This window comes from Castor canadensis, chromosome 11 (genome assembly GCF_047511655.1).
Source record: "Castor canadensis chromosome 11, mCasCan1.hap1v2, whole genome shotgun sequence".
Lineage (NCBI taxonomy): Eukaryota > Metazoa > Chordata > Mammalia > Rodentia > Castoridae > Castor > Castor canadensis.
The window spans coordinates 129,098,682-129,123,959 of record NC_133396.1 but is presented as its reverse complement, the minus strand read 5'-3'; the positions used below and the strand labels follow the sequence as shown (position 1 = coordinate 129,123,959).

At 48.9% G+C, this 25,278-nt stretch overlaps 1 protein-coding gene across 9 annotated transcripts in view; it reads left to right on the top strand.

The window, feature by feature from the left end:
• Positions 1-25,278, top strand: part of Ppfia4 (PTPRF interacting protein alpha 4) — a 52,282-nt gene that overhangs the window by 3,711 nt on the left and 23,293 nt on the right. For 7 of the 9 annotated variants that reach the window (XM_074048602.1, XM_074048598.1, XM_074048603.1 and 4 more), the window contains exons 2-15: positions 7,459-8,080; positions 11,346-11,447; positions 11,834-11,998; positions 12,286-12,360; positions 12,585-12,674; positions 13,210-13,401; positions 13,676-13,822; positions 14,071-14,205; positions 16,006-16,089; positions 16,340-16,471; positions 16,760-16,822; positions 17,597-17,688; positions 19,554-19,662; positions 24,737-24,945. In XM_074048602.1, coding sequence (XP_073904703.1) covers positions 7,847-8,080; positions 11,346-11,447; positions 11,834-11,998; positions 12,286-12,360; positions 12,585-12,674; positions 13,210-13,401; positions 13,676-13,822; positions 14,071-14,205; positions 16,006-16,089; positions 16,340-16,471; positions 16,760-16,822; positions 17,597-17,688; positions 19,554-19,662; positions 24,737-24,945 — 1,829 coding nt within the window. In that variant the 5' untranslated portion in view covers positions 7,459-7,846. The remainder of the gene's footprint in view (positions 1-7,458; positions 8,081-11,345; positions 11,448-11,833; positions 11,999-12,285; positions 12,361-12,584; positions 12,675-13,209; positions 13,402-13,675; positions 13,823-14,070; positions 14,206-16,005; positions 16,090-16,339; positions 16,472-16,759; positions 16,823-17,596; positions 17,689-19,553; positions 19,663-24,736; positions 24,946-25,278) is intronic. The other 2 variants (XM_074048604.1, XM_074048605.1) reach the window with 1 other exon arrangement.

The following is a 25,278-nucleotide window of genomic DNA, read 5'->3' as shown; positions in this document are numbered from 1 at the left end:
TTCAGAGGAGCACAGCTGACAGCAGAGGGCCTGGGGAGTGGGGAGTAGGGCCAGGCCCAGAGTTGGCCTAGCCTGCACCATGAGAAGGGGAATTCTGGAAGATGCAAGGGTAATGCCAGCCATTGCTCATGGACATGGAACCCTGGGCTTGGCAAATCCTGCAGTACATCCCTGATGAGGGAGGGGAGGAAGGTAATTAAATTGTGGGGTAGGCCAAGTTTCATGATCTCGGCTCACACCAGGCCAGTTATAGAGTGCTTGAAATTTTTGGCTATTTGGGGCAGAGTGCCTGGGACAAGTAGAGTTTTCATTCTTTCATCCTATCCCTTCCTTCTTTCCCTCACACATTCTCACACAGGTTCAAGAACACATATGCACTTACACTCTTTCATGACTAGCAGTACAGTTTTATAATCACACATACATGCTCCCGCTGTGCTTTAATGAGTACACGATTTCATGACTCCCAGATCACATGCTTGTTTGACCACACATGCTCTTACAACTGTGTACACAGCCACATGCCATTCTCATGATCACAGTCATATGCAGTCATGAGCCCTATATAGAATTATGACACACACACATCCCCTCACTTTCATGATTGTACACATCCATTTACTTTCATGCACTCACTGAGGACCCCATTTTCATGACCACATACTGACACCCTCTATTGCATGAATGCACACATGACCACCTCACATGTTTCTCTTTTCCATAAACACACACACATGCTTGCACACTTCCATGACCATCTGCACATGCACACTTTTTATGATGCCTACATTTCTCAGGGCAGTTCTGTACTCTGGATCTTTCACACCCTGGCACCTGTCAGCCCTCTGAGCAGTATGTTTTCTGCTATGTGATAGCTTCTTAATCTGATAGTTGGTCTACTAATGCAGTGACTCTGAGCATTTGTTTTTGTCAAATCCCCTGTTTAATATTTGTCCTGCACAGACCCCTGATTTTCAAGAATTTTATTCTCCAAATACCACTTACTACTTCATTTTTTTCTTTTGCAAACATGAAAACCTGGGGCAAGTGGAGTTTTCTCTATTTGAGAACATTTGTATTAATTAAGTGTTCTGATTAACAGAAGATGGCTAGGTTTATTGTACTCAGTACAGCAAAATCTGTGTGCTGTGTTCAGTGACTCAGCCTTACATTTTGACTTGAGTGGAATATGCAGTCTCTATGACACACCTAGAATGTGGTCTGTGCTGATGGGTCACAGTGTAATCTGTGTAGCCTTCCCAGGTTTATTGCTCTGTTGCATTGATGTTCTGGCTCTCTGAGAGAACTTAAATTATTTTAGCAAAAAAGGAGACAAGTATTTCTGTAGACTTTTTTTTTTTTTGAGACAGGGTCTGACTATGTAGCTGAGGCTGTCCTTGAACTCATGATCCAGCTGTCTCAAAAAGAAAGTTAGACAATGCTTAAACTAGGGATTTTATAAACTCTTCTACTTGGAGTCCTTTATACAAGTGAAAAGATACTCAGATGTCCTCTAAAACTGACAGATTTGGAGTTGATGGAATTGAAGTAAATTCAGAGCCCTTTGAGTTTGTCACACTGCTTCACCTTTTTTTTTCTCCTCAGGCTGCCTTTAATGGGTACTCTGTCATAAAGCCTAGTTTGCACTCCCTGTCTGAAGTTAAGGGTTGTGATGGAGTAATTTTTGTGTTACAGAGGATGAACTATTTTGGAGGGAACACAGAAGTACATAGTCTACCACTCCCCACTAGTCTTTGATGTTAAACCTCTTGGGATGGTGACAGTGAGAGTGGCCATGCTGCCAAGTGTGCTTGGGACAGACCTGGTTTCCATTGGTATGATTGTTGTGGTACCTCCCTTCACTTTCAAGAGGGGCATGATTTGGGGAGTACGCTGTGTGCTTGCCCAGGTGAAAGGGCATATCTTGGGAAGAGGTGTCCTTTTTCTAGCTTCTGGGGAGTAGCTAAAGAAATGGGCTTTACAGACTCAGGCCTGGGGGAGCTCATTCAGTACGCAGATGTCTCCTCCTTTGTCTACCTAAATATGCCTGACATTAGGGGTTGGCAGCTGGTGCCAACCTGTACTTGGTGGCATTTGATACTTCTCAGAAATGCTTCTTGACTGGTATCTTCTATGAACCCCATGACAACCTGTGAGTGTGTTGTGTGTTATGTCCTTCATTCTTCAGATTTGGAAACCTGAAACCTAGAGAGGCAGGGTCTCACTGGTGGTCTTATAGAAGGCCCAGAGAATTGGTGCTTCTGAAGGGGTTTGTAGCTTTCCCTAGGCTTTATTCTCTGGAGATGGCTTCCTGTAGCCACACAGATTTATAAATTTTCTTATGGGATAGGACTTTGGGGGCTTTGGATGCTAAGAGTTAACACAGAGTGGGTGTCTTAGTGGGCACTGGTTTCAGCACTTCATGAATGGTAATGAGCAATCCTCCTGTCAGCTAGCTGAGGTGGGTACTGTTATCACCCCTATTTCACAGAAGGGAACTGGGGCTCAGAGAGGGTATGTATTTTCCCAGGGTCACATGAGTAGCTAGAGAGGAGCCTGCATGTAGAACCATCAGCCTGCTCCAGAGTCTACCTTTCAAGACAGGAGTGGCCCCAGTTCTCAGTATTCAGAGGGAGAGGTAAGTGGCCCTATTCCTGTCCTTGAGGTGGGTTTCCTGTCTTAGAGTTCTTTGAAGTCAGTCAGGGAAGGATTTCCCAGAAAGCACTCTGTCACATGAATGTGAGGACTCTGTGCTGGAACTTTCAGCGCTAAGTAGAATATGGTTCTTACCCTAGGGTCTGCCAAAGAGATGATGTAAAGGAATTCTAGTGCCAGAAAGAGATGTCAATAAAGGGCTATATTGGGTTAATAAAAAGCAAATCCCACACATTTGAGGGAACCAGAGAAGGCTCCATGAAGGAAGTGGTTTTTGAGATGAGCTTAGAAGGGCGATCCAAGTTCATTACACTGACATGGAAGGGGAAATGAAAGACACACCAGGTATAGTACAGAGGACATGAGCAGTAGGTAGGCTCTGGGAATGTGAGTGACCAGGGCTGGGGCGTAGCTGGGGAGGAGGCTAAATGGGGTGATGGAGGAGAGGGTGGAGGCCAGACCTCTTGGGAGTTGAAAGCTGGATGGGGGAGGAGGAGAAGCATCTGGGTGAGAGAGAAAGACAGGTGGGAAGCCTGAGGGTATGGGTAGCTGGACTTCAGTGCCCTGGGAGATACTGATTGAAAACCCATAGGATGAAGGGAGTGGTGGCTCAGAAAAAAGCCTGTCTCTGTGGTGCTTGCAGGAACATGGATGGTGGGCTTAGGGAGCCCACTTACCACTGGGTATCGAGCAAACCAGAGGGTTAGGGGAGAGATCTGGGTGGGTGGTTGTGGGGAGACAGATCACTGCTGGCAGAGAAGTGGCCACCTTGTGACCGTGATGGAAGGCTGTTTGGTAGAGGTCTTTTCCCAGGCTGGAGGAGGAGAGGCACCATCACTTGATGAGAGTGGGAAGGGCCTTGCCCTGGTGCTTTGGTTCTTTGAGGGAGACATGATGCCTGAAGGGATCATCTTCATTCTCCTTCTTCCTCCATCCCCTCTCCCTCTTTGCAGTCATCCAGACAAATCAAATCCCAGTTCTTCCTTTTATTAGCTGTGGAGACGTGGTTACATGATTTTGAGTCCTAGTTGTCAAATCTGTGAAATGGGAAGAAGTATTACATCTTCCTCATCAGGAATTGTGAGGATTCAAATCAATTAACATATGTTAGCTGATGATACCATCCTGGCATACGGTAAATATTGATAAGTCACAGCAGCTACCACAGTCATTATTATTTTCCTGGATATTTTCCACATCTCTATTTCCTCAGGTTCCCACCCTTCCTCATGTTGATGGGTGTATGACCCACCACTCTTCCTGTTAACTCTGAAGGGACTTGTATTCTGAACTCCCTCTTTGCCCAGCCCGTGGCCCACTAGACTTGAGTATAGGTCCCAGCAGTTTTGCCCTGGCCCTGTTGCCTCCACAAAGGCTGCAGCCATGTCCTTACTGAGCTAGCTCAAGTGGTAGGGCCTGCCATCTGGTAGACCAGTAGGGAGCCAGGCCTATATGTGTGTGTGGCTAGCCAAAGCATCAGACCCAGGTGCCCATCCTTCCTGTTTGTTAGGAAAAGATGGAGGGGGGTGACTTTGGGGATGCCAGAGGTGCCTCAGAGTTTGTGTCTGTTTATAAAGCCAGAGGCCTACTTTCTGCTGACCTCTCCCTCCTCACACCCACTCACTCTTGAGCTGTCTTCCGCTGTTTCACAGCCTGCCCACACTCCTCCCTGGCAAAGCCCCTGGCAAATGCTTGCTTTAGGGGCTGGCAGTTTTCACCTCTGAATCAGGACCTGTGAGTCTCTGCAAGAGTTGAGGAGGCTTCTGCTAGGCTGAAATGATAATTGCGCTATTTAAAGATGACTCTGGAGCCAGAAGGAGCCAGGTGTCCCCATGTGGCTATTCTAGAGTTCCCTTCTGCTTGCTGGCTTATACAGTAGGAGGTTCTGGACAGTCAGGGCTAGCTATCTGCCTGCACCCTCTCTGGGCTCATATTCAACCAACTCTTCTGTGCCATTTGGCCCATGGAAGTGAAGTTGCTACACGGCACCTGTTTTAGAGGGAGGCTGGGAAAGTACTGTGGTGCCAAAGCCAGTTTCTCAGTTGCCAGAAAGACTGGGAGGATTTAGGGAGGCCAGGTTGGACCAAATAGCCAGCACCTCATAGTGGGCAGCCCATTCTTCCCTCTGAGAAGTTTTCTAACCCTTCTCCTGTAAGGAGCCTTAAAAACTCCACCCAAGCTGGGCATGGTGGTATATGCCTGTAATCCCAACACTCAAGAGGCCAGAATAGGAGGATTACACATTCAAGGACCTCTTGGGCTGCATAGTCAGACCCTGTCTCAAAACAGACATGCAAACAAAACGAAATGAAACAAAACAAAAAATACCAATTCTATCCACAGGCCTGCCTTTGCACAATACTACAGTAATTCCTTCTCCCCTGCCACTGTAGGGTGTTTTCTACTATTCAGAGCTCTGCTCATCCCTCAAAAACAGACAAAACAAGGGTTGCAAATTCCATCATATAGCAGAGGCCCCAGGAGTGGCGATAAGTCCAAGGTTATCTGGCTGGTTTCTGGTAGAACTGCAACCCAGATGTCTTAAGGCCCAGCTCTGGGCTTCTTTCTTTGGACTGCACTTCAGGCTGCCTGGAAATCTTTGGGGCTGAGGCCATCCCTGGGGCACCTGAGCTCCCGAGCACATTCTGTTCTTCTCCAAGGGATAGCCTCTGCCCAGGGCCCTTCTAGCTTGCTCTCCTCTTCCAGTCTTTCGTTTTTCTTTCCTCTATCTCTTTCCTTTTTTTTCCCCTGAAACAGAGTCTTGCTATGTAGCTCAGGCTGCCCTTGAACTCAAGAGCCTCCTGCCTCTGTCTCCTAAGAGCTTGATAACAAGCATGTGCCACCATGCCTGATTTTATTTCTTTTTGATATGAGTAGTTGCGTGGAGGAAATAAGGGAATGTGGACCCAGCTAATGATGGGTTTGAAGAGGGAGGCTGGGGTTCTGGAGCTTTTCAGCCTCTCAATCTGGACATTCAGGGTGAAGGGGCCTGGACATAGTGGATGAGAGAATCAGAGGAACTGCTGTTATTAATACCCATGAGATGGTGAGAAGGCAGCTCTTGCCAGCCTGGTGTGCAACTCCTCCCCCTTTCCAGTTGCTCTGTGGGGGAGAGAGGATGTGTGGGCTGCCAGACCAGGATTCTTTTCATCAAGTAGCCTCTAGGGACTGTGCCCTCCATGGTGGGTTCCAAGTAGGGGGAAAGGATCCCTATGAGTAGACTTTGTGTCTAGGTTCTATGTCAGGGAGCATGCTTGGGGTCACATGTATATGCCCTGGGTCTCCATGTTCCTGTGTCTGCCTCCAGGCATGTGTGTATGTGTGTGTGTGGCAGGTGCAGGCTTGAACTGCAGCCCCTCTGGGAATGGCCATGGGTATAAGTTCTAGAGTTTTCCAGTTGTTTCTGTAATTTTCATTTGATCCAGACCCCACATTCCTTCCCACTTCTCTCTTACTGCTCCCCCATTTCTGCTTAGATTATCAGGATTCTGTTTCCCCTGCTGAGCTAAGTAAGGCCTGGCACAGGCCTGTCCTTGTCTGACCTTTTGCCTCACACAGGGTCCTGATGGCTCCTCTGTCCTTGCCCACCTAGTCTGCCTATTCTCATCCCTTGGGTGGACAGAAGGCTACCTCTGTGTCTCTTAGAGGGGAGAAGGAGGGGAGGGAAGGAAGACATCATTTATGGGGATCTCCAGTGTAGCCACCATGTGCTGGGGGCTTCATGCTCCTTCAGTGCTCTACTGCATTTGGAGACTGGAAGATGCTCCCTCTCAGAGCTGATGAAGGTGGTAGCCTTCTAGCAGTGGGCCAGGCTGGGAGTTGATGATGTGCAGAGAGGTTCCCAGCTATGTGCTGCCTTCCACGTTTCGCCTTCCTTTGCTCTGACCACTGGGCTTCCCTGTGCCAGGCTCAGGGCATCACTGGAGCCAGGCTGTACAGGACGACAGCCCCAGCTGGTGACTTCTGGCAGTAATGGCTAATTACACTGAGGTAGCAGATCCCCAGCTGGGAGCAGGTCCCCCCGCTCCGCCGCTGATGCCCCACCCTGGGGGAGGGACCCCAACCCTGGGTTCTTTTCTGTCATTCAGTCATTCAGTCCCTGTTCTCATGCTATGAATCCTGAGTCAAAGACTGCTGCCAGCCAGGCCTGTGTGCTGCCCTTGGCAGATGTCAGAAGTGGGGAATGACTTGGGCCAGGGCCTCCTCCCTGAATTATGGGCACTGTAGTAGGTCAGGGCTCTTGGCCTGTCCCAGTGCCCAGCCTGTGCCTTTCCAAGGCTTCAGCCATGTTGTGCCACTGGTCAGGACAGGACCTACTCTGCCCGTTTCCTGTGACCCCCCCCAGGAGCCCAACCTCTGTGGGACTCACACCCATTAATTCTATCAATCCTTTCTACACTTGCCTTGGTGTGAGTGTGGGGAGAGGGCTATGGGGGAAGGCAGAGACCCACTTCCTCTCCTGCCACCCTCAGGTTTCAGGAGGACTCTGGGCAGCCTGCCGACTGCTCCCCTACCGCTGACTGAATCATTTCTATATTTGGCCAGCAAGCCACGTGGGTGGGGAACCTCTGCGGCTGCACTTCTGACAGCTGCGGGGGGGTGGGGGGCAGGGGCTGCAGGCAGCAGAGGCCAGGCAGTAAGTATGTGCATTCCTGAGGGGAACTAAGGAGGAGCCACTGGAGTGGCTTATGCCAACACCCTTTCCCCTTCCCCGCTGTGGTTCAGGGCCTACCTCCTCTTCCCCTCTCCCCTGGATGCCCTTCTCACTTCAGCTGGTCCTCACTGCACTGTCTTCTCCCACAGACCACGCCGCCCTCCAGAAACCATGGGTGTCAATAGACACAGCTGGGATTCTGCCAGGCTCCAGTGCTCAGTCTAAGACAAGGGCTTTGTCTCAGTCCTGCTCTTCCTGCCTGTCATGGCCACACTCCGATGCTGCCCACTTGTTTGGGGACACAGGGCACCCAGCCCCAGCCCTGAGAGGTTAAGCCAGGCCTTCTGGCTCCATTCTACAGGGGCACTGCAGGCCCCAGCCTCCTTTCAGATCAAGAGCAACTGATGCCATGGGAGAAGCCCTGGCCCACCTGGCACTGCCCACTCTGAGACCCATGCACTGGGTCCTCCTGCAGGTGCCTACCCTGTGAGTCCCTCCCTGTCCCCTGACACTGAGAAGGCCCTGCCCACCCCCACCATGTGTGAGGTGATGCCCACAATCAATGAGGGGGACCCTCTGGGGCCCCCCCATGGCGCCGATGCTGACGCCAACTTTGAGCAGCTGATGGTGAACATGCTGGATGAGAGGGAGAAGTTGCTGGAGTCCCTTCGGGGGAGTCAGGAAACCTTGGCAGCTACGCAGAGCCGGCTACAGGATGCCTTGCATGAGCGGGACCAGCTCCAGCGGCACCTTAACTCTGCCCTCCCTCAGGTAAGGCTAAAGCTCTGTGCCTCTCAGCCCTTCCCTCCCCATACCCCTGTGGATCCCTTCTGCATCTATTTGCATATCAAATATTGGAATCCACAGAGCATTTACTCCGCATCTTCCTACTTAAATCCTTCCCCTGTCACTCCCAAGCTCTTCAGCCTGGACTAGGCTTCAGCCAGAGAAATGAATGGACTTTGATGCCGCAGCTGCCAACTGCAGTGAGGCCAGCTTGCCAGTAGGTGGCATTGTAGACTGGAAAAAACTTCAGTCCTGATTGCTCCTTACCAGATCCCTATTCTTGGAGGTGGCAGGTGGGGGAATCACAGAAAGTGGAGGTGGGAGAAGCCTTAGCTATAATCTAATCCAGTTCCCTTACTGCACAGATGAAAAAAGCAAGGGGCATCACATAGACAATTATAGGCAGAGCTGAGTGCAGATGCCAGGTGTCTCATGCTCTTTGGTGGCACTGCCACGAGCTGTAGTGTAGCCACCATTTATTGTGTATTTCCTATGGGCTAAGCATTCTGTAGAAGTTGTCTCAGCAGTTTCTCACAGTGATAAATTTGGTACCATTGTCATCATCATCCTGTTTTACCAACGTTGAAATGGAGACTTGGGGAGACTAATCGATTGCTTGTGACCTCACAGTTAATAGGTGGTAGAGGGAGGACTTGAACTCTGGGCCGTGCACCGACAGGTAAAGTGTCTCACCCTTCCCTGTATTTCTACTTCCTCATGTTGACCCTGGAACTCCACATTCCTTCTTGTCATTCATTTGGTAGATATTTCAGGCGAATGAATGCTCTGAGGATGGAGAGGGGAGCAGAAACCTGAGTAATGCGGCTGCTTGTCAGAAATGGTGTGAACTCTGCCTGGTAACCAGGCCTGGGGGCGTGGTTGGCAATTGTCTGTCTTTGAGCACAGTTCTCAGTGACAGAATGAACAGCCCGTCTTCTCCACCTCCTCTTAGGAAGAGATGGGTGGCAAAACCAGGCAGTGGATGCATTGCATAGTTCACCCTGAGCTGGTGGGGACACTGCCGGGTTGGGGAGGCAGCCCTGAGGAGCCACACAGTTCAAGCCTTAGCTCCAGGCCCTTTCTCCAGATGCAGGAAGAAGAGCTGGGCCTGAGCTTGGGTGGCTAGGTTTTGTACCCAGAGCACAGACGGGATGGGAACCCTGATGAAGAGGTGGGGGGAAGGTGGGCTTCTCCTACCTCACTGTGCATGAAGCTCTGAACATGCACTTGAGTGAAGAAGTGAGACCCTGTTCCTGAAGAGGCATAGGAGAGAATGTAGAGGAAGGTAAAGAGGCCCACAAGGGTGGTTAAGCATAACATCAGTGATAAAAATAGCTGCCTGGGATGGGCTTGTGCTCCAAACTTTCTGTATTGTGTATTCATTTAATTCTCATAGCAATTCCCAAAGAGAATTGCTCTGTCTTACAGATCATAGGACAGGTTCAGAGAGGTTAGGTGATTTGTCCAAGGTCACATAACTAACAGGGGCAGAGCTGAGATTTGATTCTTAGCCTTCATGATTATTGTTCTGGAAAGGTCCTGAGGAGGCTGTGACCTTTGAGATGAGCTTTGGAAGAGGTATCTGACCTCAGCAGGTGGCCACAGAGGTTTGGGCTCTGCAGTAGGAGGAATAAGGGGATTCTGGTGGTAGGGAGGTAGCCTACTGGGTGAAGGTGTGGCATCAGGAAGGCATGTTGGTATTTAGAAACAGCAAGAGGCCTCGGTGGACTAGGTCTTAGGGTAAATGGAAAGGAGCCATGAGAGAGAAGTTCGAAAACGAGGGTGAGAAGTTTGTATGGCACTTTGTAGATAGTGTGTTTTGGGGCAGTGTCCTTCAGATGAGTTAAAGTTATGGAGGGAAGGAGCAGGCATCTTGGGGAGGGGAGAATGGCAGTCACTCAGCTTGAGGCTAGGGGGGCAGAAAGCATCACAGCCCTTTTGTGGCAGTGTCATGGTACAGAGTGTGGGGGTGGGGATAGGCCATCAAGACCTGTCTGTAGGTATAAGCATGTGTGTATGTGTGTGTGTGTATGTATGCATGTGTGCATGTTAGCTGAGGCATGAAGCAGCATCAAGCTCAGGCCTTAGCTTTCAGAGTGTGAAATGCTTGACCTTGACTGCCTTTGACCATGGCCTGGATTGAAATACAGCTATCAAGGAATAGGGTTAGAGGTTCTCCTGCTATTGCTTCTCTAGTCCCTTGTCCATTCCCACAACCCATTCAGCCACTTTTGCCTGGCCTGTAGTGATAAGAGGGGACTGCTTTGGGACTTCTTCCTTTGGCCATGAATTCTTGGTGTGCAAGAGTTGGGCTGCATCCTCTGTTCAGTAGCTCTTAGACCTTGGCAGCTAGAGTGTGGGCCACTCATCTGAGAACCTTTCTGAAATAAGGAGATGTATACTAAGTAGAAAGGGTGTGATGGATTTGGAATTGTGGGGCCAGGCTTTCTCTCCTGAATCCTTGTCCTGCTGGAAGAGGATGGTCAGGAAGGGTGTTCTAAAGTGTATGGATCTGACAGTGTGGAAGTGTGTCCCACACACTCAGTAAGGCCCAGGCAGGTACCCTACCATCAGGCAATAAACTGCAGCCCTGGCCTCATTGAGTGGGGCTTCCAGGAAGCCAACACTGAAGCCACATGACTGACTGATTGAGCAGTCTGTGCCCTCTTGCTCCTGGATAGGTGGATCCTTCAATCCACTTGTTTCACTAGCCACCTCCAGCTTTCAAAGCCCTGGGGAGGGGGAGAAAGAGAGCTTCCTGGGACTCACTCAGATAAAAGCTTCATAATACATTCCTCTTCCCTCTCTGACACTCATCATCTTGATGTGGACCTCACTCTGCCAAACCAGCAATGGCATTCCCTTCCATGAGTTTCTAAAAGAAAAGGCCACTGGATTGCTGGACAAATGGAAAGGCTGAGTAGGAAGGAGGGAGTAAACTGATCACAGTGGTGGCTGAAGAGGGAAGGGGCTGCAGAGCAGACTCAGTAGCTTTCTTGTGTTTCTGTGCAACTCTGTTTCCTCGGATCACACTTGGACTACATGGAGGACTCAGAGATCCCCAGACCACCTGGAGAAGCTCATGCTAGCTACAGGCTTACTACCCTGCAATGTGAATGGGTTGGAATTTTTTTGGGGGAGGCAGGTGGAAGTAAGGGACGGTTGACAGAAGCCCACCATGGACTTGAGTATGCAGGATGCTGCTTAGTGGGTGAATCCCCAAGCACTGAGGGGTCTTGGGGGTTTTCAGGAATTTGCCACCTTAACTCGGGAGCTGAGCATGTGTCGGGAGCAGCTTCTAGAGCGGGAGGAAGAGATATCAGAGCTGAAAGCAGAACGGAATAACACAAGGGTAAGTGAGGATAAACGCGCGTGTGTGTGTGTGTGTGTGTGTGTGTGTGTGTGTGTGTGTACCTCAATCAAGAGAACAGGCCCAGCCTTATCCTGACCTCTCCCTATCTCACATCCTAAGGTCATAATCAGACAATTTAGCCACCATTGCTGGGCTCTTACAGTTTCTGGGTCATGGAAGGGTTGGGATTCTGGAGAGGCCAGGGCAGCTGAGTTGGGTGTGTGTGTTTAATTGGGAACAGCTCTTTACTAACATGGGAGAACTTCATCATTTTATCAAAGTTATGGCAATACTCCTGTCTACTCAGTGATCATACAGACTCTGCTTGTGGTCCCTGGAGCACATACTTACAGCCCTCCCTCCTGCCCTCCTCTGCTTCCTACTAGCTGCTTCTGGAACATCTGGAGTGTCTTGTGTCCCGCCATGAGCGGTCACTGCGGATGACTGTGGTGAAGCGCCAGGCCCAGTCACCTTCAGGGGTCTCCAGTGAGGTGGAGGTGCTAAAGGCCCTCAAGTCACTCTTTGAGCACCACAAGGCCCTGGATGAGAAGGTACTCACTCACTTGTCCCTGATGTCTCCCCGGTGCAGCTAGGCTGTCCCAAGCCTCATGTCCCTTCTCTGAGTTCTTTGTACCATGTTTGAGGAAGACTGTCTTTTAACTGGCTGCTTCCTACCACTAGCCTGATTTCAAGTTCTCCTAAGTTCCCTCCTGGGAATTTGTCCCTTGGGAGGCCCTTCACTTTCCCTCACTGATAGTAGTAGACCAAGCCCAGGCCCCTCTAGCCTGAGTCTGGTAGGGTCCCCCTTTCTTCCTCCATCTCCCCTTAACTTGGACAGGTGCGAGAGCGGCTCAGGGCAGCACTGGAAAGAGTTACCACACTGGAGGAGCAGCTGGCAGGAGCCCACCAGCAGGTAAGCTGCCTTCTCACCCTTGGTCTGCACACTGCAGCTCCCAGAAGTTCACCTGGTTTACCCCTTTGTTCCACTTTGCTCCTCATCAGATTTCTCCCCACTGTGGCTAGAGACTGTTACAAGGCTAGGCCAGGCACCCCTTTCCAAGAGCTGGGGACACAGAAGGGTCTGCAATAGGTAGAAAGTTCTCTTTGACTCATTTCCTCCGGGGCTGTGTTCTACAGGTGTCTGCCCTGCAGCAGGGGGCAGGGGTTCGGGATGGAGTCACAGAAGAGGAGGGAACTGTGGAGCTGGGACCAAAATGCCTGTGGAAGGTGGGTAATAGGGAGCTGTTTAACAGAGGCTTGTATTCCCCAAGACAGGAATGGGAGGCTCTACCTGCCTGAGTTCAGTAAAGTAACTGGTCAAATTAAGTTTGGGCTTCTCTTTCCTTCTTCTCCCCAGCCCTTCACCTGCAAAGAAATTTATAGATTTTTGTTCTTGTGCTAGGCATGTGATATGCTTGTCCACTTGAATTGTTAGGAACCTTTGTGTAAGCATCAGGCAAGATTCCTTCTTTCTCTGAGCCTTTGTTCCCTTCCTGGGTTACAAGAGACTGAGATTGCAGGTAAAACTAGAAACAATTGTTTTTAAAGAGATATACAGGAGAGCAAAGGTATTTACTAACTGTCAAGAGTGTGTTTTTCCTGGGGACTGGAGAAAGGAAGGTATACCTGGAGCTGTGCTCTAATGTGGGGGCAGAGCTGTGACTTGTGGGCATGTGGTTCCCTTCTTCCACCCCCCTTGGGTAGGACAGGGTATGGGATGCCCTGGGCCCCATGACTGACTGATGACTCACTGTCCCTGGAGGATGACATGGGCCGGGTGGAGGAGCTGCAGGAGCTCTTGGAGAAGCAAAACTTTGAGTTGAGCCAGGCCCGGGAGCGACTGGTCACTTTGACAGCAACTGTGACTGAACTTGAGGAGGACCTGGGCACAGCCCGCCGGGACCTCATCAAGTCAGAGGAGCTGAGCAGCAAGCACCAGCGGGATCTCCGGGAGGTGAGTGAGGGCCCAGGCCTGCTCTCAGTGACCTTATCTTGCTGAGTGCGGGTGTTGACACTCAGGTGGGTGTGGATAGAGGTCAGGCAACAGCTGGGGTGTGCGAGCCTGTACACTGGGGGTCTAGGGTGGGGAGGAGTGATGGGAGGTTGGGTCAAGGCTAGAAACTGATCATGGCCCTTTCTGGGTTACAGTTAGTTGTTGATGAGGAGGTACAGATGGGGGGTGGGAGGGATGGTGAAAGGCTGGTGACCTTCCCTCCCACCCCACCCAGGCTTTAGCCCAGAAAGAGGACATGGAGGAGCGAATAACCACGCTGGAGAAGCGCTACCTGGCTGCTCAGCGTGAGGCTACATCCATCCATGATCTCAATGACAAACTGGAGAATGAGCTGGCCAACAAGGAGTCCCTGCACCGCCAGGTAGAAGAGTGGGTGCTGTGCCTGTCCCTAGAGGTCCTGCTGATCAGGCTGGAACCATTCGTTGGTCATCTAGAAGCCCTGGGGTTGTACAGGCCCTCTTGGGACAGAGGAAGTCAGGCATCATGGGCAGTCAAGAACCAAGATTGCTCCTTGATCCTTCTGACCTGACACCTGCTCTCTGCTGAGGTGGGGTGGGGATGGGTACTGAGTCTCTCCTCTTGGATCTCTTCCTTGCCCCACATTGCTAGTGTGAGGAGAAGGCCCGGCACCTACAGGAGTTGCTGGAGGTGGCAGAGCAGAAGCTGCAGCAGACCATGCGCAAGGCAGAAACGCTGCCAGAGGTGGAGGCTGAGCTGGCTCAGAGAATTGCAGCTCTCACCAAGGCAAGAGGGCCAATGGCCTGGGATCAATCTCTGACCTCTGCATCCCCAGCTCTTATGCAGCCAGGCAGGGAGTAGGGAGAATGGGAGGCACATCAGCTGGGAGACAGAGAACTGCTTCCCACTATGTGACACCAAATACTCCCTTGTGGCTGTCATTTGGAAGAGTAATCCCTACCCTCATCACCCACAGGATGTGACAATCCCATATAAAGGAGGCTAAAAGTACTTGAAGGAGATGCAGCTCCACTGATACACAGTATTTTTATTATCATTCACACTGTTATCGTTCATACTTCTTTTCCTTTGGGGCTGGCATGGAAAGATTAGGATTTTTACCTCAGGGAAGATGAAACCCCAGGGAAGATATGATTGAAGTCTGTATCTCTCTGGAAGGTAGTCAGGGTGGGAACTGAGGTTGAACACATCTTTCTTCACCAAATAGAAGCATTCTAGATTTAGGCAGTGCCTCTGGTTGCTTGAAGGCTGCAGCTTTAGGATGAATAAAAGGGGAGTATAACTTTATTGAGTAATAATTCCTAAGAGGTGAGAAGGCTGAAAACAACAGGTTATGGAAGAGCAAGGTATATGAATGGACTTAGACATGCAGAGGGTAATCAGAAGAATTTAGGAGTCTTTTCAACTGGGGAGACTTTGGGGAACCTAATGTGGGATCACCATAGCTACCCCCAAGCCCAGGCATAGAAGGAAATCTGTGTTTGATAAGCACCCAAGCATTCCTGAACTTCTAAAGATAGAGACTGGTTACTGGCCAGTGTGACAGCTCAGGTGCTCTGGAGATGGAGCCTGCAGCCTGGCTGTGTCTCAGGAGACCTGGGACCAAGTCGGCTTCTGCTACTCACTGGCTCTGTGACCTGGAGAAAGTCACCCCTTCCCTAACTTATCTCTGTGAAGGTGAAGTTGGCCTTGGTGGTCTCTTCAGTCTTCTAGTCCCTAAGCATGAAGGACTGAGTTTAAATTACAGCAGAGAATGTTATGTGTGGGATGCAGAGCAGAAACTGACAAGAAGGGATGGGCTGAAGTGATTAATATGTTCAAGTGAGTCATAGCAGGAGGATTTTAAGGAAGGGTTTCCTGACTGTAAAATGTGTGGTATTCTGCAATACCTTGTTAGCAAAAACAATAGGGTCTCCGTCTCTGTAGACACATGAAGGGGAAAGAAGACCACTTTCTTAGGGCTGATTTAGTAACAAAGGTAGCAATCATGGTGAAGCTAGCATTGTGGAGTATAGTAAGTACAGTAAGTGTTTTAGATGTTTGCCATGGGTTATGTTATTTAGTCCTTGCAAGGGTCCATTGGGCACAGGTGGTGTTATCCACATTTTATAGTTAAGGAATCCAAGGCACATAGAATTTCAGTGACTTCCCAAGATCACATTGCTAGTAAGAGAGGGGGCCAGGATTTGAACCCAGGTACTCTGACTTGAGTCCATGTTCTCTGTTGAGGCACAGAGGATATGTACAGTATCTCTTGCTTTCAAGTGGAGATTTTTTTTTCTTCTGGAAATAAGGGGAGAATTGATAGTCTCTTGAGTTGTCAGCTCTGAGATGTTGTAAGGATAGGCCTGAGCAGGAAGGATGTGGGGGACATGGCAGGGGAGGGGAGGAGGACATGGCAGTGGTGATGGTGGTTCTATTCCAAGATGATAGATAGGGTAGGGCTGGGTTTCCTTGACACCTGAGACCCTGATTTCCAAGGCTACCCTGGCTACCTTGGGATATGGGGGCCCGAGCAGGAGGAACAGAGACTTCCAGGATACACTGACCCATCCCTGTCTTTAGGCTGAGGAACGACATGGCAACATTGAGGAGCACCTGCGGCAGCTGGAAGGGCAGCTGGAGGAGAAGAACCAGGAGCTGGCAAGGGTGAGGGCACTATTCTGGGCTCTTAGGCCACCTCCCTGTCTCCAGGGCAGGCTCTCAGGATGGGGGCCACTGAAGAAAGGCTGGTCCAGGGAGAGAGCCACACAGGGGCAGAAAGAGGTGGGGAGGAGGTGATGTGGAGAGCTGGAGAGGAGACAGGTGAGGGGAATAGAACCTCCGCGGGAATGGGTGGTTCTTGAGGAGGGTGATGTTCAGGCCCTAAGGGCCTGGTGCAAGGTGGGCGGCTGTGCAGGTGCGCCAGCGTGAGAAGATGAATGAAGACCACAACAAGCGGCTCTCAGACACCGTGGATCGGTTGCTTAGCGAGTCCAACGAGCGCCTGCAGCTCCACCTCAAGGAGCGCATGGCAGCCCTAGAGGAGAAGGTGCAGAGGGCCTGGGTGGGCGGGGAGGGGCTGTTAGAAGGGGTGTGGTGAGAGGAGCATGTGGGTGGGGCCTCCCCAGGTGGGGTTGGGGGTGGTGGGGTTTGGAGGGGTAAGGGTGAGGAGTGGGACAGGGAGGGCTGGCCAGAACTTTAGTGAGTACAGCCACACATTTGGGGCTGCGGAGGGGTGGGCCAGCCTGGAGAGGTGGGCTGGGAGGCCTGGAGGGCAGGGCCAGATCAGGGAAGCTGGTGGGGTGGGGGTCCCTGGCTCACAGCTTCTCTCCCCCAGAACACACTGATCCAGGAGTTGGAGAGCTCCCAGCGACAGATTGAGGAGCAGCACCACCACAAGGTACCCAGCTGCTGGCCAGCCCCATCCAGCCTGGGAGGGCCCTGGTGGCTATGAGGAAAGGACACTACTGTTTTTCTTTTTCTTGTCTTTCTTTCTTTCTTTCTTTTTTTGGCAACTCTGGGGTTTGAACTCAGGGCCTTGGGCTTGCTAGGCAGGTGTTCTACCAGTTGAGCCACTCTGCCAACAATCCTGGTTTTCATGTAGCTGCTCTGATACCCAGCTCTGTGTTAGCTTCTCTGTCAGTCCATGTACATTGTTATTTCATCACTCTGCACCACAGTCCAGCACAGTTGATATATTACTACCCAGAGGTTAAAAAAAGAAATGAAGGCCATAAACATAGGGCACAGAGTGTGCAGCAGACCCAGGGCCCCATGAATGGCTCTTATCAGAGGATTTGGTGGGAGCCTACCCTGGTGAGGCAAGGGGAGGATCAGCCTCAGCAATGTGTTGGGAGGGCACCAGGGATCCCTGCTGCCTAGCCTCCTTTGCCATGCGTTTGTCTGGTGGTGATGGATCAGATGGCCTACTTCAGTAGAGTCCTTTCCCCAGACACAGCTTGTTCCTAGTCCAGCCCTTCTGTTGACCTTCTGCTCACTTTCCAGTCACACCTCTTCATCCATGGCCCTGGCCTGGGGCCCCTGGCTTTTGACTTTGCACTGTACTCTTCTGCTTCTCCCCAACTCTGCTGTCCTCTTTGTCCCTCTCTGATGTCCACTCTCCCCTCTCTGCCCTTCCCTGGTTCCCACCCCACCCTGGGTCTGCCTGGCACAGGGCCGCCTGTCTGAAGAGATTGAGAAGCTGCGCCAAGAGGTGGACCAGCTGAAGGGTCGAGGGGGGCCGTTTGTGGATGGCATCCACTCCAGGTACTGGAGCGTGGGAGGTGGGACGTGCCAGGATGGGGTCCTGGATGGACCCTGAGGAAAGAGACTTCTCCCCACCAAAAGACCACCCAGGACTTCAGAGTCCTCTTCCTATTTAGAGTGGGACATTGAAACTCAGAGAACTTGGTCAGTCACCCAGTGCATTTAGGTAGTTCAGCAGTGCATACCTGTCCCCTGAGGGTTACTGAGAGGCAAGTAAGCAGACCGTGTTCCTTCCCTTCTACTGTGGGCATGGACCATCATTACTGGGTCCTTGATAGTGCGTGTGCTCAGCATGCTCTGCTGAGTTACATGCTCTTCCTTGTCCCACATAGCCCACTGGCCACTCACTGTAGTTCTTTTGAGACACTATCTTTAGGATTACTGTTTGAGAGGTGAGTATCACCCAAGTTCAGGTAGGATGCAGGGGACAGAAACATAGCAGGGAGATTGAAATGAGGCAGTAAAAACTTTCTTACTGTTGGAAGTTGAGATGCTGCGTTAATCATGCAGTCGTGGCACCCCCTTCCCTGACGACATTACAAGATGAAGTGAATTGAGCTCTCACCCAGTTTTAGAGAACCTCTGAATTTCCCTTCCCATTTTGTGAAGTAGTTGGCATTCAACTCAGACCTCAAGCCTGTCCTTAGTTCTCAGCCCAGCAAGGCATAGTGAGGGTCAAGGAATCTGAAGCAAATGATGCCACACAAGGTTCATGGCTTCTGGTTGTTTTCTCTCCAAACCAGACTCTGATCAGAACCCTTATGGTTCCTTTTACTCAATGCTGTTGTTACATCAGGGAAATTAGGAATCAGATACTGTGGAGAAAGGTTAAGGGAAATATGCATATTTATGTGTGGAGGGTCAGTGATTGCATAGGGGAAAGGGATGTCTGAGGTGGTGGACACTCAAGTACCATCTTCAAGTTCATCAGGAATTACTGTGTCTGTATAGAAGTGTGAAGAAAAGCAAGGAACAGAGACATACAGTGATAGTGGGGATTCTTCCTACTATTCCTTCTCAATTAATAAGACTTGACCCAGAGTACACCAAGCCATTTGCCACTGCTTAGGTTCCTTATTGGTTGGAAATTCTTAGCTTTGACTAAAGAGTCATTGGACCTATCATGGAATTGGGAGTGAGTTTCAGGAGAAAAGAGGGGGCTACACAGGCGCTCCCCTTTTCCTCCAGGTACCTGGTATAGTTTGTAGGTTCACTTGGCCCCCTTTATTGGGCTCCCTTAAGGGTTCCAGGCTGGGAAGGCATAGGGAAAAAGTATCATAGGCATGACTTCTACACACTCCAGGTCCTTCTAGACCCTAAGGTCTCAGGTCTCAAGGGTGGAATACACCCTTGGGACAAACAAAGTGGTTTCTCTAGCCTGTGTCTGTGATACAATGTCAGGGCCTCCTGAAGCTTCCTGGGGTTGAATTTTAGCCAGGAATTCAATCCAGATTATCAGGAGACCTGAGAAAAGTTGCAAAGGAGGTCAAGAAACAAAGACCTTCAGAGTTAAAAGGACCTTCAGAGATCATCCTTTCTGACTAGTCCCACTGCCCAGAGCCCTCCTACACTACATTTGTCAAAGGCATCATTGGCCAACTCTTGCCATGAGAAGATCGTTCTTATGTTAAATGGAATGCTTCTCCCAAGAGCATTCTCCACTGGGTCATTCTGACCCAGCAGCACCAGGGAATAAGTCTAATCTCACACTTACATGGCAGTCTTCAGATATATATGATCGCTTTATGTTCTGTTAAGATTCCTCTCCTCTAAGTTAAAGATCCCCAACTCTTTGGGCCCAGTGGGTACTAACCGGCACTTTAAGTCCTCAAAGACTGTCTTTTCTCTCCCTGCCACCACTCAAGGTCACACATGGGCAGTGCAGTGGATGTGCGATTCTCCCTGAGTGCAGCCACCCATGCACCCCCAGGCCTGCATCACCGCTACTTGGCGCTGAGGGAAGAAACTGTCAAGGTAAGGAGTGGAGGGGTGAGTGTGTGCAGGGGTCTCCCTGGGGAGTTTGGGGTCAGTTCGGCCACGTGCCTGGCTCCAGTTACACAGACGGCTGGCGAATGGTGCAAATCCTCCCCCGCCCTCCCCCATTTCAATGACAGCTGCAGCCTTGGAGTTGGGGCTATTGTCAGCTGCAACAGCTGTGACCCCCACTTGCCTTGGCCTTCTGGTGAGCAAGAGGTAGGGGCTGGATGGTGGCCAGCCAGTCCCCAAGGCCCTGCTGAAATGTGTGTGCGTGTGCCTGGGTGTGCAGGCGTGTGTTTCTGGGGGCCTGAGAGGGGCTGCAGGGGTAAGATGGAATTTCCTGACTTCCTGGAACAAAAGTGTGGTTTATGGGAGAGAGGAAGGACAGATGACAGGTTAACTGGCCCTGGGGATGGCACCGGGAGTTTTCTAAGAGGCAGCTGGGGCTTCATGTTGTCTGTGTTGGCCTAGGAAGATTAGAGAGGTACAAGGAAGGATGAGGGGCAGAAAAGGTCAGACTTCCATCTTTTGGGGAAGGCTAATTGCTGCTTGGTCTCCTAATTGTCAATCATGTTCCACTCTGAGTCCAGGTCCTCTATGTGCTGCGGGGTACTAGAAAGTATAAATGGAGAAAGAGAGGACTCTTAGTCTGATAGGGGAAAATTCATTTCTGCCTTTAAGAAGCCCTTACTTTGAGGACAGGCATGGTGGTACATGCCTGTAATCCCAGCACTTGGGAGGCTGATGCAAGAAGGTTATGAGTTCAAAGCCAGCCTGAGCTATATAGTGAGACCCTGTCTCTAGAAACAAAAGCCAGGCATGGTGGTGCTCACCTATAATTTCAGCTACTCAAGAGGCTGCTACAGAAGATCTTGAGTTTCTGGTTAGTCCTGGCAAAATTAGTGAGGTCCTATCTCAAAAAATACAAATGGAAGGGCTGGGGGTGTGGCTTAAGTGGTAGAGCCCTGGCCTAGCATGCTCAAGTTCTTGGGTTCAATCCCTAGCACCACAAAAGAAAAAAAGGTAAAAAGAAGCCTTCAGTCTGACGGTACCCCTATTTCTCCCTTCCCTCACTCCTTCACTCTTCTGTTTATAAGAACACAGCAGCTGCCCAGAAGCTCAGATTGAAGGTGGCACGAGCTAGAACAGAGGGGCGATAGTGTCCCTCTCTGTCCCTGGCCTCCTTTCTTTCCTTCCCCTACTCTTTGGGCTCTCCCAGCCCAGTCCTGTGCTCGCTCTTCTGGGTCTTTGTCTTCTGAAAAGTTTCATAGGGTGATTTCTGAAAAGTTGCCTTCTCTTAGAGTTGACCAGAAAGTCCAACAAAGTGCCGAAACTGGGAGGCACAAGACAGTCAGACTTGCTGGGCCTCATCTTGGTCCGGATCTAGTCATCTTCCCTGTTTCAATGAACAAAAACCAGTAACCTTTATATCGTGTCGCCTTTGTGCCAGACGCTGTACTAAGGGCTGCACCTGCATTTTCTCACTTAAGCCTCACAGTACCAGCACTGTCCTCCTTGTACAAATAAAGAAACTGAGGCGCAGAGAGGTGGTAGTGTAGGTAGCATTGGTGGAGCAGGACTCAAACTAAGGCAGTCTCTCTGGAACTCGTTTTAAAAAAGATTTTATTAGCAGATATTATTTGTACAGGGCTTCATTGTGATATTTCCATATATACTTACAAAGTACCTTGGTTAGATTTACCTCCACCGTCATTCCCCCTCATCCTTTTCCCCCTTCTTAAAACAGTTTCAACAGATTTCATTGTTTTGTTTTCACATAAGTATATGAAGCACATTGACCTTATTTACCTTCCTTCACCTTCTCCATTTACCCCTTACTCTCTTCCCCTTTCCTCCTGCTCCGTTATTCAGCAGCTTTCAGTGTGTTTTGTTAAGCCACACTATACACAGATGCAGTGTATTTTAATATTTTTCACTCTCATTCTCTTTTCCTCTCCCACCCACTTTCCCCTAGTCCCCTCAAACAGTCCCACTATTACAGACATGTTCTCTCTCTATATGTATGACCATGTGTGCATTTAAGTATAAGTTTATCTTTTAGGTCTTCCTTCCACATATAAGTGAAAACATGTGACCTTTGTCTTTCTGAATCTGGCTTACTTCACTTAACATAATGATCTCCAGTTCCATTCATTTACCTGCAAATAACATAATTTAATTCCTCTTTATGGCTGAATAATACTCCATTGTGTATATATACCACATTTTCTTAGTCCGTTAATCAGTTGTAGAGCATCTGGGCTGTTTCCAAAGCTTGGATGTTGTGGCTAGTGCTGTCGTAAACTGGTGTGCAATTGTCTCTATTGTATCCTGACTTACACTCCTTTGGATACATGCCCAGGAGTGGTATGAGTGGATCATGTGGCAGTTCTATTTTTAGTTTTCTGAGGAACCTCCATGCTGCTTTCCATAGGGGTTGTGCTAATTTGCATTCCCACCAGCAGTGTATAAAGGTCTATTTTCCTCTACATCCTCAACCAGCATTTGTTGTTTGTATTCTTGATGACAGCCATTCTGACTGGAGTGGGGGAAATTTCAGTGCTGTTTCGATTTACATTTCCTTTATGGCCAGAGATGTCAAGCAATTCTTCATGTATTTATTAGCCATTTGTACTTCTTTTGAAAATTGTTCAGTTCATTTGTTCATTTTTTAATTGGGTTGTTGCTTCTTTGGGAATTTAGTTTTTTGAATGCCTGTATATTCTGGTTATTAATCCCTTGTCAGATGAATAGCTGGCAAAGATTTTCTCCTATTCTGTGAGCTGTCTTTTCAGTCTCGTGACTATTTCCTTTGTTGTGCAGAAGCTCTTCAGTTTGAGGTAGTCCCATTTGTCAATCCTTTCTCTTATTTGCTGAGCTATGAGAGTTCTAGTCAGGAAATTATTACCTATTCCTGTATGTGCCAGTATTTTCCCTGTTCTAGCTGTAGTAGTTTCAAAGTTTCAGATCTTACATTAAGATAATGCAATGCACTGTAAACTGTTGAATAATAGGGAAGCAGGGCGATGGAGAAAGAGAAAGTAATTAGGGGGGTTAATTTGATTAAAGCATGACATATACATGTCTGAAATACCCTGTTGAACAATCAACATACAGTTAGAAAAATGAAGGACAAGAAGGTAAAACAGGTTCTGCCCAGGGTTGGGTACCAGTGGGAGGTAGGAGGGCAGTAGCAAGGGTAAAGGATGGTGAATATGGTGGATATATTTTGTATTTGTGTATGAAACTCATTGTTCTAAGAAGGAGCAGGGGAAGTGAGGGAGAATGACAGAGGGGGTGAATTTAATTAAGATGTACTGTAAACATATACGTAAATGTTATATGCAAATAAAAAAGTAAATAAACATGAAGAAAGTGAAAAGGAACACAATTCAAGTCTTACAGTAAGTGAGTGATAAGGCTGAGAGCTGAACTTGGGTTTCTTGACTCTTATGAAGGCAGTATCCTCACCAAAGTCAATTCTTTCTGGTCAGTGCTTCATGGTATCTGGGAGATAGGGAATTTAATTACAGTTATATTACCTGTGGCAAGCCACTGTCCTGTGTAGCTACAGAGGAAAGGTCAAATATAAAATAAATTCAGACTTAAGCTCTATGACTCTGCCTTTACATGTAAAAGGGAAGACATTTTAACTCGCTTAGGTCTGCTTACAAAAGGAAAAGATCAAGCCCACTCAAATTAAGTACAGATACAAATCATTTTTATCCCTTCTCCATAGTGTAATTCTGAAATACGAAATATATTAAAGTGGAAATAAAGGACATGTTTGAGCTTTTATTATTGGGTTGAAGAGAGATTTTCTTTTTAATAAGTGTTTCATTATCACCTTTAAAAAGATCTTTGATCCACTTTGAATTGATATCAGTACAGGGTGAGACACAGGGATCTAGTTTCAGTCTTCTACATATGGATATCCAGTTTTCCCAGCACCATTTGTTGAAGATGCTGTCTTTTCTCCAGCGTGTTTTGGGATGTAGCTATGAGGCTTCATATCTGGGTCCTCTGTTCTGATCCACTGGTCTTCATGTCTGTTTTTGTGCCAGTACCATGCTGTTTTTATTGCTATGGCTCTGTAGTGTAGCGTAAAGTCAGGTATTGTGATACTTCTACCATTGCTCTTTTTGCTCAGAATTGCTTTGGCTATTTGAGGACTTTTGTGCTTACATATGAACTTTAGGATTAATTTTTTTATCCCTGTGAAGAGTGTCATTGTAATTTTGATGGGGATTGCATTGAACATATAGATTGCTTTCGGTTGTATAGCTATTTTCACAATATTGATTCTGCTGGCCCATGAGCATTGGAGTTCTTTCCAATTTCTTTCTTCAGTGACTTATTGTTTTCATTGTAGAACTCATTCTACAATGGAATTTATTCCTTTGTTAAATTTATTTGTAGATAATTTATTTTTTGAGGCTATTGAGAATGGGGTTGTTTTCCTGATTTCCTTTTAAATCTGTTCATTGCTAGCATAGAGAAAAGCTACTGATTTTTGTAAATTGATTTGTATGCTACTACTTTGCTAAAAGTATGAGATCTAAGAGTTTTTTGCTGGAGTTTAAAAATCTTATCATCTGCAAATAGGGATAATTTGACTTCTTTCCCTATTTGAATCCCTTTTTATGTCTTCTGTCTTACTGCTCTGGCTAGGAATTCCAGTACTACACTGAATAAGAGTGGAGAGAGTGGACACCCTTGCCTCATTTCTGACTTTAGAGGAGATGGTTTCAGTTTTTTCCTCATTTAGGATGATGTTGGCTATAAGTTTGTCATATATAGCCTTTCTTATGTTGAGGTACATGTCTTCTTAGAATCAGTTCTTAATCAGTCTGCTAGCTAGTTCCTTGGGTTAGTCAGAGCAGTATTTCTCAGACTTTAATGTGCAAACAAATCACCTGAGAATCTTGCTAAAAAGCGGATTCAGAGTTAGTAGGTCTGGTAGTGGACCTAAAAGTGCATTTTTAACAGGCTCCCAGGACATGCCAGTGCTGCTGGGAGTGCTCTTGAGCCATCTGGAGGACTTACTCCTGTACCCTCTTCCTTTGCTAAGGACTGGGAGCCGTCACCACTGCCTGGGGTGCTGGCCCCCACGGCTGCCCCTGCCTTTGACAGTGACCCTGAGATCTCCGATGTGGATGAGGATGAGCCAGGCAGATTGGTGGGTGCTGTCGATACGGTCTCCCCCAGCGGTCACTCTGATGCCCAGACTCTGGCCATGATGTTACAGGAGCAGCTGGATGCCATCAACGAGGAGATCAGGTTGGGGATGGCAGAGGGCTGAGAAGCCTTGAAGGATGGGGCGGGGGGCCCTGTGTTTGGGCACCATGGTAACAATTCTGTATGCATTGGCTTGTCTCTTATAGCCTTTCCTTATAGCATCCCAGTCTAGGGTCCCACTGTGGGGCATCAGGCAAGGTAGTGACTCAATACCAACCTAAGAGGGGCAGTCTTCATTCCCCTCCCCAGACTGGGGAAGTGACTGTGGGCCCGAGGAGTGGTGTTCCTGGAACTCGACCTGACCACTAAGAATGTAGCGACCACTAAGAATGTAGCTCCCACTACTGAGGCCAGCGCAGGGAGAAAGCTTCGTGA